The following is a 17,006-nucleotide window of genomic DNA, read 5'->3' as shown; positions in this document are numbered from 1 at the left end:
TTGAGTACTTTTCTATATTGAACTGCACCCTGAGTATACAATCAGCAAATCCCAAAGGTGGGCAACTACAGGTTATTTAGCAGATAAATTGTTAAGAAGGAGAGATGCTAATAGATTAAGACAGACTTAAAAACTGGGGTAGGAGGGACTTCCCTGGCAGTCCAGTGGTTAGGACTCTGCACTTCCAGTGCAGGGGTCTGGGGTTCGATCCATGGTTGAGGATCTTCCTGAATGCTGCGTGGTGTGGTCAAAAAAATTAAAATGCACAAAAAGAATGTTTTTAAAGATTAGGTAGAGAAAAATACGGTAGGGGTGGGAAATTATGATGTCTAGAGATGCAAACTTGGGTGAGAGAATTATTAAGGGGAAGTCTTTACTATAAGAACATGACGGTGGTGACAGAATTATTAAGGGGAAGTCTACTATAAAAGCATGATAGTGGTTACTTTGTGGGGGAGAGTGCTGATCTATGTAGACATGAGATTAAGTTGTAAAAACAATGCTTTGGGATGATGTTCTAGAATAAATAACTTCTAGAATTAGGTAGTGATGATGTTCTAGAATAAATAACTGTTCTAGAATTAGGTAGTGGTGTTGGTGGCATAATCTTGTGAGTACACTAAAAATTGACTATATAAAGTTGGATTTTATGGAATATATAACTCAATCAAAAAAAGGGACACTTTTATTTATAACAACCAAAGTTATTTAGATAGAAAAATCATCAAACAGAAATATAAGGACATAAAACCATTTGCATCAGGCAGCCTAGAGAAAGGGAAGTAAGAGATGTACATGAGAAGTCAGATGGTACCTTAAGGGTCATTTAATCAAGATTTCCATGTATGAATATATTAATCATACAAAAACTGGGTTTTAATTTATATCCAAAGGAAACCACTTATAACCCTCATCAGCTTAATTATTTAATTCTAAAAGTTGGACAGTAAGATATTTCAACCTACTTGGGGGTTTAGTTCCTATAATCATTTGCTTGGGAAATAAAACACACTCATGAATATGGATAACAAGCCCTTAGAACAGGATTTCAGCAAACACAAATGAATATCATGAGGAAATTCAAAATGAGGGAGATGGGTTACAAGGAGACATTTTCCATTTGCTTCCAATTCTGATTCTGTTTTTCAAAGGTTCTGTGAAGTTCACATTTTGGAGCTCAAACCATGCACAGTAATTGGATATTTTAAACAAGTACTTCAACTAAACCTAAATTAAATATCAATGGACCAAAACACGTGCAGGTCACATGTTCTAAAGCTATGCTTAAGATTCAAGGCACTCTGGCTAACAACTTGTTTTGGGACAGGATGAATTTAGAGGGTCACAGAGTTGGAAGATGAAGTTTCAGATGGCCAATGACCTGCACCGCCACCAAGTAGCCTGTGGGTAGTTACAATATGGCTTTCTGCTAAGCACACATATATAACTCTTGGAATAAGGGTTAGGGAGTTTATCACACAGTAGGCTCTTAGTAACTGTGTTATGAAATAAATATAAGACAGAAAGAAAATCGTTATTCCCTCAAAATGTATGGGATCAGACCAGGTCAAGATTGGCCTACTTTGGGGGCTTCCTGGTGGCTCAGTGGGAAAGAATCCACCCACCATTGTAGGAGACACAGGTTCAATCCCTGGTTTGGGAAGAGCCCACATGCCACAGAGCAGCTAAGCCTGTACGCCAGAACTACTGAAGCCAGTGTGCCCTAGAGCCCTAGTGCTCCACAGTGAGAGAAGCCACGGCAATAAGAAGCCCAGGCACTGCAACTAGAGAGTTATCCCCCTGCTCACCGCAACTAGAGAAAAGCCCTCACAGCATGAAGACCCCAAAATAAATAAACAGAAACAGTTTTTAAATAAATGAAACAAAAGTTTTTAAAAGATGGGTCTACTTTCCCCTTAGCTACGACCCCCTTTCTTTGCTTCCATTTGTAAGAAAACTATCTCCTCCCACTTTTTCTTGAAGCAGTCAAGCTTTCATACCCACCACTTCACCAAACGTACTCTTTTCAAGGCTAACGATGATTTGCATGTTACTAAGTTTAATGGACACTGCCCAGTCCTCATCTTACCTGAACCATCAGCAGCATCTTGCTCTTCTTCTTCTTCCTGACTTCATGTTGGGGGGCCAGGACTTCAAATCCTCAGACCTCTCCTCCATTCACACTCACTTCTAATCACATTTTAGCGACTCCATCATCTCTCATCACATTAAAAACTGCTGTCACCTGACAAATGTATTAACTAAGGCCTGGACCATTCCCATGACCTCCAAATTCATTTACTGAATTGCCTGCTTGATATCTCCTCTTAGATGTTTAAAAGGTATCACAGACTCTATATGTCTAAAACCAAACCCATGATCTTCTCCTACCCCACCCCCTTCCTTTTTTCATAGACTTCCCAATCTCAGTCAATGGCAATGGCATCCTTTTAGATGCTCCGGACAAGAACTTAGAATTATCTTTGACTCCTTTCTCTCATACCTCATTATCCAATCAGTGAGCAAGTGATGTTGCTTCTGCCTTCAAAATACATTAAAAAACTGACAACTTCTTGTTACCTCCACTGCTACTACTCTCTCCAAGTCACTTCTCGTCTGGATTACTGCAATCATCTTTTAGTGGATTTCCCTGCTTATACAGTTGCCCCACTGCAGTTTTTTCTCATCAGCTAAACAGAGTAGCAAAAGTGATCCAGTGAAAATACGAGTTTTTATTTCTTTACTAGGAACTCTCCAATGGCCTCTTATCTCAGGGTAGCCAGGAGGTAGTATATATTTGACACTGTTATCAATCTTACCCTTTCATATACTTCTAACCTCCAACTCCCACTTGTGCTCCAGCCACGGTAGATTCCTTTTATTTTCAAACATGCCAGGAATACTTGCACTTACTGGTGATTCTGCCTAGAGCTCTCCACTCCCAGATAACTCCTTATGTCTTGACTCAAATATCACCTCAGTGAGCCTTTCCCAGATTACCCTATGTAAATTACACCCACCCACAATATCCCTATCACTCCCCCACCAAGGTTCAAATTTTTCTCTACAGTTTTTAATATCATCTAAGATATTGATATAACAAACTGTGTTAATTTATTGTGTTTAACTCAATCCATGAAAGATATACTGTACTAACTCCAGTATACCCAGTATCTAAAATAGTTCTTGGAACAAAAAATAATTAAAACAAAATAAAAAATAAAACAGTTCTTGGCACATAATATGCACTCAAAGAATGAACAGCAAACTATTTAAGTTTCCTAAAAGCTACATGTCTTTTATATTAAGAATTTTAAAGTTTCCCAACTAGACAGTAGAGAAAATACTCAATTGTAAAATGTCTGTTAATTTTAATATTCAATTGACCTAGAAATCAGTCAGTTCTACATTATTACTTTTTAATTGAGTCAAGCCACTTAATTAAATTCAGTCCAAATATGACACAACATGATAACTAATTTTCAGTAAAAGCTACAATCATGATTTGCCTTCTCCAAATATCCGTTCTCTCAGGTAGTCCATTCGAGCATCCCTTGTTGACAGTGCCATGGAGTTCCATTCGAAATGAGGGATCTGTAAAATAAGTACTGTAGTCTAAATGAAAGCTCGAAAGCAACAACAAAAAACATCAGGGAAGGCTTCTAAGAATACTGAAAAGAGCTGTAAGACCCTAAGACGTTAGTTTACATAAGCATAGCCTTTGAACCCTTTTTGGAAGGTTGTCCTCCATGACAACAGCTGGAAGACCCTTCTCTGCCTCAAAGCTTTCATGCTCCTAGTTCCTATAAAAGCAAGAATGGACGCTTTTTCCTATGTGACTGTCTTATATTTATACACTAGCCTTTTTCTCTTATAACTCCATCCATCTCCATAGAGCCTCTCTTCATTGTAAGATAAATATAAAAATCAAGAGATCGTCTAGAGACAATTTAAAAACTGATTTTTATTTGCTCTTCTTCAAAAAAAAATGGAGAGTATTCTATTTCAGAGATATTTTAATATAGCTCTTCTTAATATTAAAAAAAAGGTAAATCTATAACTTTCACCTTAAAAGAGGATACATGTAAAACCAATGTCTCGGGGTTTTTAGAGGCTGAATTATATAAGTATTTCATACCTGAATCACATGATAGCCCAAAATTTCCAAATGTCGTTTTTTCATAGCAGATTTTCCTTTTAAATGAGGGATGTTTCTACAAAATGCTCTTGAATCCAAAAATTCCAAAGCAATCCTATGTAAGAAAAATAAATATTTACTTCTGAAATTAAAGTGAGAAAATGAGTAATTACAAACATTTCAGAAACAAGGGTGTATCCTTATGAACTAAAAAAGCCAACTGAGTATACGAAGTTATTTTTATATTTAGTTATTAATGACAGGTAATCCTCTTCATTAGATTAAACCAAATTATAGTATCTACATGCTTTCATCTGTGTTTCTCTGTCCTGCATATATTTATTATTCACCTACCATATGTAAGGTACTGTGAGAGACATAAAAAAGACACAGCTTATAGTCAAACGTATTAAAAAGCAGAGACATCACTTCAATGACAGGTCCATCTAATCAAAGCTATGATCTTTCCAGCAGTCATGTACAGGTGTGAGAGTTGGACCATAAAGAAGGCTAAGTGCTGAAGAATTGATGCTTTTGATCTGTGGTGCTGAAGAAGACTCTTGAGAGTCCCTTGGACTGCAAAGAGATCCAACCAGTCCATCCTAAAGGAGAGCAGTCCTGAATATTCACTGGAAGGACTGATGCTGAAGCTGAAGCTCCAGTACTTTGGCCACTTGATGCGAAGAGCTGACTCATTGGAAAAGACCCTGATACAGGGAAAGATTGAGGGCAGGAGGAGAAGAGGGTGACAGAGGATGAGGTAGATGGTTGGATGGCATCATCGACTCAATGGACATGAATCTGAGCAAACTCCAGGAGATAGTGTAGGACAGGGAAGTCTGCCATGCTGCAGCCCATGGGGTTGCAAAGAGTTAGACACAACTGAGCAACTGAACAACAAACAGTCAAACAAAGAACATAAGATATACAGCATATAACTGTAATTCAGTGCAGGAAGCAGCTGTGTGCTTTTCAGAAAAGTATAGAGGCATAGGAGGTTCAAAGAAGAAGATACTATTTATTTCCAATGAAGACAATGGGAAGGTTAGTGCTTTAGAGACTGCTCAGCTTTGGACAGTGAAGGATGGAGATTCAGGCAGAAAGCACAACTAAAGCAAGGGTATGTAGGTAGAATTTGTGACATATATGAGGGGTATATTCTACTATAAACAATCCTTGATAGTTGAGCTCATTAAGTCGTGTCAAATTTAACATTTAGATAATAAAATCTGAAGCTAAAAGAAAGTTACTTTTCAGCTCCTGGTGGCAGTCTTGATCCAGCTATTTGAGTATTTGATTCCAATTGTATTTTTGGCAGTTTTTCCAAAGTTGTATTATGGCTTCCATAAGGAAGAGGGTTTCTCCTTTTATCCAAGATACACTCAAAGTCTATAAGGAAGCACAGGAACCAACAATATGAATCAGGTAAATTCTTATAGGTAAAATTTTAAGATATATCTTAAATATTTACACATGTATATAAAGACACACACTCACAAACATGAAGAATGAGGTACCTCTCTAATTATCCTCTCTAATTATTCCATTTATTTATTTAGGCCACACCGTGTGGCATGTGAGATCTTAGTTCCCCTGCCAGGCATAGAATGCATGTCCCCTGCAGTAGAAGTGCAGAGTCTTAACCACTGGACTGCCAGGGAACTCCCTATCCAACTTATATGATCTTTGAAGTCAGTCAATAAAAATCAACCAGCAAGTATTACCAAACTATTGGTTAGCACGAGGGCTATAATTAGCACTGCACTAAGCCAAATCACAGCTTCCTTGGTAGCTCAGACGGTAAAGCATCTGCCTGCAATCTGGGAGACTCAGGTTCGATCCCTAGGTTGGGAAGATCTCCTGGAAAAGGAAATGGCAACCCACTGTAGCATTCTTGCCTGGAAAATCCTACGGATGGAGGAGCCTTGTAGGCTACAGTCCATGGGATCACAAAGAGTTGGACACGACTGAGCGACTTCACTTCAAGCCAAATCACATTAAGAAGTTTTATCTCAATCCCTTTAAATCTCTTGTTCACAGTCTAAGAAGCTAAACCAACTCATCAGAAAATTAGCAAAGACAAAGATCCAGGCAAGCATCCTGTCTTTCCTGTATGAACTGTATACCGGGTAACTAAACAGCTGACATAGGAAAGTTCTTTTTAGACAAATTCCAGCTAATAAATGCAGAAGAAATGATAGATGCACAATATCACTCCTTTGCTACCCCTGATGAATGATGCATTTAAGTAATAATTTAAATGGCTGCTAAAATCATTAGGTGACAAGCTGAGGAGCAAACTTCCTAATGGATGCACTGATGACCTACAAACACACTGATGAATCTTAATATAATAATAGTAAGACAACTAGAATTGTATGTCTTATCATAAGATGCAATAAGCACATACCACTTATGAAAGAGCTGGCAATAAAAACCACCACTGCTGTCCCCAAACTAACCTAGCTGACTAATCTAGTCAAACCTCTAGATCTAACTATTGGTTTACAGGAAAAATGGGGGATGCAGGAACATGTTGAATGACATCACAGAACTGCACCTGGAAAAGTGCAAAATATGAAAAAACAAATAACTTATTTTCAATAAATAAACTGTAAGGGGAAAAAAGACAGAAAGGTAGAACTTAGAAAGACAGATCATCCAAAGGTAAAATTTGGATTCCAATTTTAACAAACAGTAAGATACAACATATACAAGATAATGGAGATACTTAAATGTTGATAAGCAATATAATATTAAGAAATTATTGTGAACAGTTGTAGAGATGAAAATGATGGTACTATGGTTGTATATCCTTTTAGATATACATTCTGAAATGATATATTATCTGTGATTTGTTTGGAAAGGATCAGGTGGGATTCTGGTTAGTGAGTATTGACCATTTTTAATGCTGGATGAGGGTTCATTATACTATTCTATTTTTGTATATATATGAAATTTTTCCCATAATAAAAACAATGATAAAAGTATTTAAACCAAGAAAAAAAGAAAAATGAAAAAAGAAACAAGGAATGAAAAAGAAGAGTGGATTTAATTACCTATTCTTAAGGGAAACTGAGACACTGAAGCATCTTCAAGTTAATTACGAAACATGAAATATACTTTTCTCATTTTTAAGAGAATGAATTCTGGAGCTAGAATGCATAAGTTATTCTGGCTTTGCCATTTGCCAGCTATATAACCTTGGGCAAACAATGTCTCTGGGCCTCAGTTTCCTCATCTATAAAAATACAGTATTTGTAAAACTTAAGGGGATATAATAAGCTTATTATATATAAAGTACTTAAGGGCTTGCCTGGTAGCTTAGTGGTAAAGAATCTGCCTGCCAATGCAGGAGACATTGGTTCGATCCTTGGTGTGGGAAGATCCCACATGCAACAGAGCAACTAAACCCATGTACCACAGTTACTAAGCCCACGTGTTCTTAGAGCTGTGCTCACAACAAGAGAAGCCACTGCGATAAGAAGCGCACACACTGCAACTAGAGAGTAGCCACGCTCAGCACAGTCAGAGAAAAGCCCGTGCAGCAACAAAGACCCAGGAAGCCAAAAATAAATAAATAAATACAATTTTAAAATAAATAAAATGATTAAATAACGTCTCACATAATAATCAATATGTGAGTGTATCAGTTACTATTATCGTTGTTACATGAAATTACAGCATTGTTTGAGAGATGCACAGAGCAGCAAAAAACCTTAGTAAACTATAGCATACTCATTCAATGAAATATATACAGTTACTAAAAATAATGTGGTATATTTGCTGACATAGAAAAAATATTCACAATATATAAACAAAGTTGGGCTTCCCTGTGGCTCAGCTGATAAAGAATCTGCCTGCAATGAAGGCGATCTGGGCTTGATCCCCGGGTTGGGAAGATCGCCTGGAGAAGGGAAAGGCTACCCACTCCAGAATTCTGACCTGGAGAATTCCATGGACTACCACTACAGTCCATGGGGTCACAGTAAGGCACGACTGAGCGACTGTCACTTTCACTTCACTTTTAAAGTTACATACTATAAAAAGTCATTTTGGTTTTAAAAAATCAGAATTTTTTAAGATACATATTGCTTGTACACATGAACAAGTACTCCTTGTAAAATTTAGAAAGAAAACAAATGTCATTAAAAATGAAAAAAAAAGCCAGAAAGAGAAAGACATCAAAAGTAAACAGTGGTTGTATCATGGGTGGTTTTCCTTTTTTAGGTTATCTGTCCCTTCTCTATAAGCATGCGTTACGTATCATATAAGTAAGTGTTTTCTTCCCAATCTTAGTACCATTGTACTAAGTGGTACTAAATGGTAGTCATACCATTGTATTAGATGGTACTAAATGGTAATCATACAATTGTATTCATTATACCATATCTTTATATACAAATATTACCAATTAAATCTTATTTTTAATGACATATATATTTTCACATAAAAATAAGCTACTTGACAACATAAGGTATTAATACAAATATGAACTGGCAATACAATGGGCTTGGGACATAATAATCCCAGTTTCCTGTTCAGTTCAGCTCAGTTCAGTCGCTCAGTCATGTCCGACTCTTTGCAACCCCATGAATGAACTCTTTGCAAACCCCACGCCAGGCCTCCCTGTCCATCCCCAACTCCTGGAGTCCACTCAAACCCATGTCCATTGTGTCGGTAATGCCGTCCCTTCCACCTCCTGCCCTCAATCTTGCCGAGCATAAGGGTCTTTTCAAATGAGTCAGCTCTCTGCATCAGGTGGCCAAAGTATTGGAGTTCAGCTTCAACATCAGTCCTTCCAACAAACATCCAGGACTGATCTCCTTTAGGATGGACTGGTTGGATCTCCTTGCAGTCCAAGGGACTCTCAGGAGTCTTCTCCAACACCACAGTTCAAGAGCATCAATTCTTCGGCACTCAGCTTTATTTATAGGCCAACTCTCACATCCGTACGTGACTACTGGAAAAACCATAGCCTTGACTAGATGGACCTTTGTTGGCAAAGTAATGTCTCTGCTTTTGAATATGCTATCTAGGTTGGTCATAACTTTCCTTCCAAGGAGTAAGCGTCTTTTAATTTCATGGCTGCAGTCACCATCTGCAGTGATTCTGGAGCCCAGAAAAATAAAGTCAGCCACTGTTTCCACTGTTTCCCCATCTATTTCCCATGAAGTGCTGGGACCAGATGCCACTTCGTTTTCTGAATGTTGAGCTTTAAGCCAACTTTTTCACTCTCCTCTTTCACTTTCATCAAGAGGCTCCTTAGTTCTTCTTCACTTTCTGCCATAAGGGTGGTGTCATCTTCCTATATGAGGTTATTGATATTTCTCCTGGCAATCTTGATTCCAGCTTCTGCTTCCTCCAGCCCAGATCAAACCTATGCTCCCTACAAGTGGAAGCACAAAGTTCTAACCACTGGACTACCAGGGAATTCTCTGAAAATCTTCAAGATAATGAAATAACTTTTTTAAAGTTTTAAAATTCCAACTGATGAGATGACTCTATTTAGTCTGATTTCCTGAAAATTGTTAATAACCTACGAAGACTTACCTATTGGGTAGTAATAAGGTGTAAGAATAGAGGATTTCACAAAATTGATTCCTCCCAGTATCTCTGCTAACATTTTATAAATCTGCTGTTGTGCTCCATTCATGCTGCCAAAATCTTCATGAAATAAAAACAATTAGCTCACTTAAAATAATCAGTTTTTGAACAAAAATCATTTCACATCTACAAACTAAAAAATAAAACTTAATATTTCCAACAAGAGCCTTGCTGTATTAATAATACCATATGCAATGACATTAAATTCAATATAAGTTCTTTGGCTCTCTCCCAAAAGAGGTTTAGTGTCCTAAATATTAAGAAATTTTTACAACACAAATTTCATCTACAAAGTGTTTCCATTAAACAAATTATGGCACTTTGGAATTCTGGTGTCATGATAGGTTAAACAATAAAAACAGTGCACTACCTAATAATGTGCTTTAGAATTAAACTTTACTTTCTGACCCAAAGAAAACTCAAACCTTTATTATAGTGTTGTTGACAGAAGCGGTCATGAAACCATGGAATCTGATATTCAGGACATTCCAAGCAGACTGCTCTATTTAATTCCATAAGACGAAATTGGACCTTCATATTTAGAGATGAACATATAACTGAAATTTTAAAAATACATTAATAGACTTTGAACTCAGCAAAGACAATTCATTTTTCACATTCATTTATCCCATTAATGACTGTAACTTTTCTTTTCATATTATAAAATCATTTCATTTGTATATATATGTTCTATATTTTTAAATTATTACACTCAATGGGATCATTAGGACCAACATCTATGTTGTTCTCCCTAATTATGAATGTTAAAACCATATTTTAAAAAATACTGCCAAAGAATATTCATTGACCTAATATTCCACATTTAGCAACTTATCCTAAGGAAACAAAGATGAGGACAATGCCAGATTCTACAAACAAAAAACAAACAATGACATCAAAAAAATATACAATGGCATGGAAAATCTTTCAAAATATAGTTCAATGATAAAAGGCAACAGACAAAAGTAAATATATATATAATTCAAACTTTGTCTTAAAACATATAGATATATCAACGTATATATATGAAGGCAGGAGACATAAAAGAAACATTCTAAAATATTAAAAGTGGTAGTTTCACTTGGTGGTAAGATTATGAATAATCTTTCATTTTCTATTTCATACTGTTCTATATTCTACAATAGTAAAGAGAAAAAAATCAGTATGAACATTTAAATGCTTTAAGTAGGTAGGCAGAGCTGAAACTTGGATTTAAATATAAGTGATAATGTAGTAAATTAAATTGTTGATACATACGTTCAAGTTGAGAATCTAATCTGGCTAAGAATTTGATGTTAAAAATTGTCTTCAATAGATCTTCTGGAAAATACTGAAGCGTGGCCAAAGAGTAACCAAGAAACACTAACACGAGAGGATCCAATACACCTAAAACAAAATTAAGAAAAAAAAATTAAAATGTACAGCTGCTTCACATACATGTAAATACATAATTTATTCAGTAAAACCAGGTTTTTTAAAAATGATACGCACACAACCTTGACAAAATTAACCTATACTGTCACAGGTAAGTATGGTAGTAAAGTGGTTACTTTTGGGTAGAGGAAGAACAGAAAAGAAAGCCAGGAAGGTTACCATGCTCTTGATAATATTCTATTTTTTTGATCTGGGTACTGATTTCTTACATGATTCAATTTCTATAAATCCACATATACTATGTATATGTGTGTGTGTGTGTATACATGTATATATATATAAACGATGTATAAACATGTCTGCATTATTATTATACTTCCAATAAAAGTCTTTAAATTGCCTTGAAAAGAGAAAGACTGGAAACAAACGGTCATACTACCAAGCCATCAGCCACTGCAACCACCTACAATGGTGCACCCAGAGGGGAATTCAGAAACATAGGACACTGGCCCTAGGTAGTTAAGATTCATATCAAAGGAAAAATTTCAGTGAGCCCAGGCTCTTATATTTTACCACACATAGAAAAGCACGAAAATCATTAACTTGAGATGTCTGTTTCTGTGATTAACAATAACTTTTGATGTTCAAGTACACGTGTTTGTTTTTGGTTTTGTTTTTCAGTAAAAACTCCTATATATAATGGGGGGAAAAAAGGAAACAAAAGGTCAGTAAAGTATGTAAAAGTGAGAAAGGCCACCATTCTCTATATACTGATGATCACATTGCTCAGCCTGTGTGGGGAATCATTCTAAGCACTTTACAAATATTACCTCATTTAAAACCTCATTTTAGCGTACAATAGGAATGATTATTATCTCCACTTTATAAACCAACTGTACTGAAGCACAGAGAAGTTTAATGACATGCCTCAGCATGATTGGCTAGTGGAGGGTGAGATTTAACTTGGGAGAGTCCAGCTCTGGAGTCTGAACTGCTGTGCTATGCTGCTTTCTAGGGCTCTCAGACCCCCAGGCGGAGGACAGACACGTATGAAGATCAGGTCTCATCTAGCACCTCTTCCCTGATAGGTCAGCCAGCACCACACTGTGCATCCCAGAGTACAAGGCTTGCAGTTATTTACCTGATTTGCTTCATCCAAGAGGAATTTCCTTTCTCTCTTTCTTTCTTTTTAATTTTTTATTGGAGTATAGTTGATTTACAATGTTGTGTTAGTTTCTGAGGTACAGCACAGTGATTCAGTTATATGTATATATATTTTTAAAAAGAGAACATACACATATATTCTCTTCTTTCATACTCTTTTTCATTATAGTTTATTACAAGACACTGAATACAGTTCCCTGTGTTATATGGTAGGAACTTGTTTATATACTTTATATATAGTAGTTTTTATCCACTAATCCTAATCTCCTAATTTCTCTCTCCCATCCCTTTCCCCTTTGGTAACCAACTGTAAGTTTGTTTTCTATGTCACGAGTCTGTTCCTGTTTTGTCAATATGTTCATTTGTATGATACTTTAGATTACCCATATAAGTGATATCACATGGTGATATCTGTTTTGATATTTGTCTTTGATATTGATATTTGTCTTTCTCTGCCAAAAGACATTTCTGATGAGAGGGAAGGGATCACCTAAAATGCACCTTTAGCAGCAAATGTTCTTTCAAACGACAAAAAACAGATGTTAAATCTTCTAATTGTTTTGCTGAGTTTATTTAATAAAGCAAGATCAAGTCACAAACAAGGTTACGTGATGATCTCTACCAGCAAAACTGATCTGTCAAAACTAATGTTTATTTAAAATAAAGAAAAGTATCATTCTATAAATTACTTAAAATTCTGCTTTAGGTCTCCAAGAATTTTGCAATCATTTTCACAGTAAAGTCTTCAAAAATCAAAGCTGTATTTCTCAAACTCTCATCTCCTATATCCCTTATTTGAAGAAAAAAAAAAAAAAAAGAATGTACTTTCATTTCCTTCTGGTTGTTGACACACAACTGAACAACCAAGAAAGCATATGCAAAGTCTCACCTTTCAGTTTCAAGTCTCATCTTTCTATGAATAGTTCCAATTACTAAAAGGGAAGTATATATGAATGCCACACACGCATACATCTGTACATGAATAAACACACATGTCACAGTCGCATTTTACTTGTCTATTAGAGACACAAAAATAGGTCAGATACTATCTGGCACACAGATCCTACAAAAAATGTACCAAAGTCCATGAACATCATACTGACATCATTAATATATTTATACTGTCTCACACAGACTAACTAGAGGTCTATAAGCCTAGAGAAACATACCATAAAATAGAGCCTAACATCTTATGCTGGACACAGAAGCTCTCAGTTAAGTATTTGTTGCTTGGATAACAGAATGAGTATTTCTTACACTCCAGGCACAGCAAAAAGTTCTGAGGAAAGCCAGTTTCTTCTCCTATCAACCTGGTCTCCCTCATTCCATTCCTGCCACACTGAATCTGCTGTTCCGAAAAAGAAATCAAGCATGTTCTCACCTCATGGCCTTTTGCACTTGCTTTTCTTTACCCTGGGATGCTCCTCTCCAACTGTGGGCATGGGTCACTCCCTCACTTCATTCAATCCACGGTCAATGACATCTCCTTACTCCACCTGGCCCGCCTCACTATCCTCCATCCTACATACCTGCCCTGCTCTAGTACTGCTAGATTCTTATCACCATTTGAGCTTATGAACTTGCTGATTATGTACACCAGTTTCACCCCGCCAGAAAGCAAACTCAATGATGGTAAAGTCTATCTGGTTTTTACTCTCTCCTATATCTCCAGCGACTAACGACCACCTGACAGTAAGTACTTGGTGAATACTGACTGAAAAAGCAGTAACTACTGAGCCAGACATTTCACCTCTAAAACTCTCACATTATCCCGACATGCAAGAAGTATGAGTCTGAGAAGAGAAGCCCCATAAAGCCTTTTTCTTTAAGGCCAAATAGAAACAAATTCAGGACCAAAATAAATGAAAAGAAAAAAATAATTTCCTGTCTTTGCTGTCCTCACATACTGCTTCTGCTAAGGCCAGTAGTAGGAAGGAATATTTCTATTCCACCTTTTTTCTGGTACTAAAACACTATTTAGACTTTTTAAGAAGAAGTTAGAAGTTAAGTCGCTCAGTCGTGTCCAACTCTTTGTGATCCCATGGACTGTAGCCCACCAGGCTCCTCCGTCCATGGGCTTCTCCAGGCAAGAATACTGGAGTGGGTTGCCATTTCCTTCTCCAGGGGATCTTCCCAACCCAGGGATCGAACCCAGGTCTCCTGTATTAGAGGCAGATGCTTTAACCTCTGAGCCATCAGGGAAGAGACATAATAATCATCACCAGAGCAACTACCTTTCTGACAATTAATAAATGTCTATAAAGGACCTTAAGAAATATTTGATTTCTATTTAAAAAAAACAAAACTATTAAAATTGACAAAAACAATCAAATGTTATATGTCTCCAGAAATGATACAAATATCAGATATACAGCTCCACATACAAAACATTTTTTGCTGAAAATGTTTACTCTGAATCTAATCAAGCATCTATAACTAACTTCCAGTTTACTAGGGATACAGATGATGGAGGAGCAAGTTAAAAGAAAGCACTCAAACAAATCCAGAATGTGGCACAACCCATAATAAATGGCCAATCCCTTTTAGAATAAAAAAATGTCAGGAGAAAAAAAGATAGGGAGAAAGTGATGTAGCCCAACATTAGTTTCTTTAAAAAATTTATCAAAGAAAATTTGGTGACAATTGGGAAATTTTTATTATGGATTGAGTAGGCAGTAGCTTCCCAGTTGGCCTAGAAGGTAAAGAACCTGCCCACAATGCAGCAGATGTCGGAGATGCGGGGTTGATCCCTGGGTTGGGAAGATCCCCTGGAGAAGGGAATGGCTACCCACTCCAGTATTCTTGCTTGGAGAATTCCATGGACAGCAGGCTATGGGGTCACAAAGAGTTGGACATGGCTGAGTGACTAATACTAGGTAGTAAGTGGTACTTGTTCATTTTCTTAAGCGTGATACTGGCATTGTGTTTTCATAGGAGAATGTCCTTATAACCTGAAGTATTTAGGGCTGGCATTTCCAGTGGTTCATCATATACACAAACACACACACACACAAACACACAGAGCAAATCTGGCAAAATGTTAGAGAGATAACCTACTGGAATGAGTGACCCTTGTTTGGATCCTGTGTCCAAAATAATCACTGTAAATAAGGTATTTTAGGAATAATGAGGGAGACTTAAAAATAGATTGTATATTACATATTGTTGTTGTTTAGGCTCTAAGCCATGTCTGACTCTTTTGCAACCCTATAAATAGTAGCCCTCCAGGCTCCTCTGTCCATGGGATTTCCCAGGCAAGAATATTGGGGTGGGTTGCCATTTCCTTCTCCAGAGGATCTTCCAATCCAAGGATCTTCCGACCCTGTCTCCTGCATTGCGGGCAGATTCTTTACTGATTGAGCTATCAGGGGAGCCCTATATTATATATCAGGAGACAATTAATTTTCTCTATGTGGTAACAGTATTGTGGTGACTTAGGAGATCATTATTCTTAAAAGGTGTATGTCTAAGCAATTAAATGTAAAGAGTCACATTGCCTACAACTTACTTTGAAATGGCATAGAAAAAATGAGAGCAAGAGAAACGATAAAGCAAATATGATAAAATGTGAACAATTACTGAATCTACCTAGTGAGTTCACAAGTGCTACTTGTTCAAGTCTCTATTTTCTAATGCAAGTTTGACATTTATCATAATAAAAAAGTTTTTAAAAATGGATCCAAAACATTTTTTTGAAGGTATAAAACTCATGGATATTTTTGTTATCCTTTAAAAAACAGTATGTCTTAAGAGTAGCAACAATAGTATTCTCCAACCTCCTCATCCATGTAGGACTAAACAATATACCTACTTAAGTAAGAATTAAGGTGTTGAATGCAAGTTCCAAAAAATTCATCCCATTGAGGTGGATCATAGTTCAGGGTGCTGAATGGAAGAATAATAGCAAGAATTGCAAAAGGATGAATCTGTAAAAAATAGAACAAAAAAATTACTGTTTAAACCTCAGCAAAACAAAACAAAATTTAGCCTAATTATTATCCTAAGTAGAACTCTTTATCAAACAAGCCTATAGTTAAATGAACATGCCCACAGTTAAATGACACATGTATCACTGTTAATAAGTTCTCTATCTGGCTATAATCTATTTAATTCCATCACTAATCTCTAGTAACTAAATATTAATGTAGAAAAAAATAAATCAGATAAGTTACAAATTGATTTTATAAGTATAAAATTCTGTTCCAGAATTCCTTAGTCATTGAAATGACAAGACAGTATCACTAATTTCCATGATATAAGTGCATTTTATAGACTCTTCATATAACAAGAAAGCTTCCTAATTTATAATAATAATCAGACTTCATTTTTCTTTCATTCTTTTTTTAAAGTTCATTCATCCAGTACTTAATAAACAGCAGGCACTATGCTAGGCAAAAAGATAGACTTTTATTTTCACTTATTAGAAATACTGTCTTCTAAGTAAAAACCATATTCTGATATATATAACTGATTTTATAAGCAACTGTTTTCTCACATAATTCAAAAAGCATCACTGGGGCTTCCCTGGTGGCTCCGCGGTAAAGAATTCATCTGCCAAAGCAGGAAACATGGGTTCCATCCCTGGTCTGGGAAGATCCCACATGCCATGGAAAAACTAAGCCCATGTGCCATAACTCCAGAGCTTGGGCTCCTAGCAACAACAGAAGCCACCGCAATGGGAAGCCCATGCATTGCAACTAGAGGGTAGCCCCTAACTGGAGAA

General features: G+C 36.5%; 1 protein-coding gene across 6 annotated transcripts in view; it reads right to left on the bottom strand.

Annotated features, from left to right (window-relative positions):
- Window positions 1–669: 669 nt before the first annotated feature.
- FASTKD1 (FAST kinase domains 1) overlaps window positions 670–17,006 on the bottom strand; it is a 37,403-nt gene continuing 21,066 nt past the window's right edge. For 3 of the 6 annotated variants that reach the window (XM_004004618.6, XM_042243761.2, XM_012134590.4), the window contains exons 9-15: window positions 16,095–16,209; window positions 11,003–11,131; window positions 10,171–10,302; window positions 9,692–9,805; window positions 5,389–5,527; window positions 4,139–4,253; window positions 670–3,594 (exon numbers count right to left, since the gene is read on the bottom strand). In XM_004004618.6, coding sequence (XP_004004667.3) covers window positions 3,499–3,594; window positions 4,139–4,253; window positions 5,389–5,527; window positions 9,692–9,805; window positions 10,171–10,302; window positions 11,003–11,131; window positions 16,095–16,209 — 840 coding nt within the window. In that variant the 3' untranslated portion in view covers window positions 670–3,498. Of the gene's footprint in view, window positions 3,595–4,138; window positions 4,254–5,388; window positions 5,528–8,548; window positions 9,528–9,691; window positions 9,806–10,170; window positions 10,303–11,002; window positions 11,132–16,094; window positions 16,210–17,006 lie in introns of those variants that run through there. The other 3 variants (XM_015093373.4, XM_060409793.1, XM_060409792.1) reach the window with 1 other exon arrangement.

Source organism: Ovis aries, chromosome 2, assembly GCF_016772045.2.
Source record: "Ovis aries strain OAR_USU_Benz2616 breed Rambouillet chromosome 2, ARS-UI_Ramb_v3.0, whole genome shotgun sequence".
NCBI lineage: Eukaryota > Metazoa > Chordata > Mammalia > Artiodactyla > Bovidae > Ovis > Ovis aries.
The sequence above is the reverse complement of the archived record's forward strand: the minus strand, read 5'-3'. Positions and strand labels throughout refer to the sequence as shown.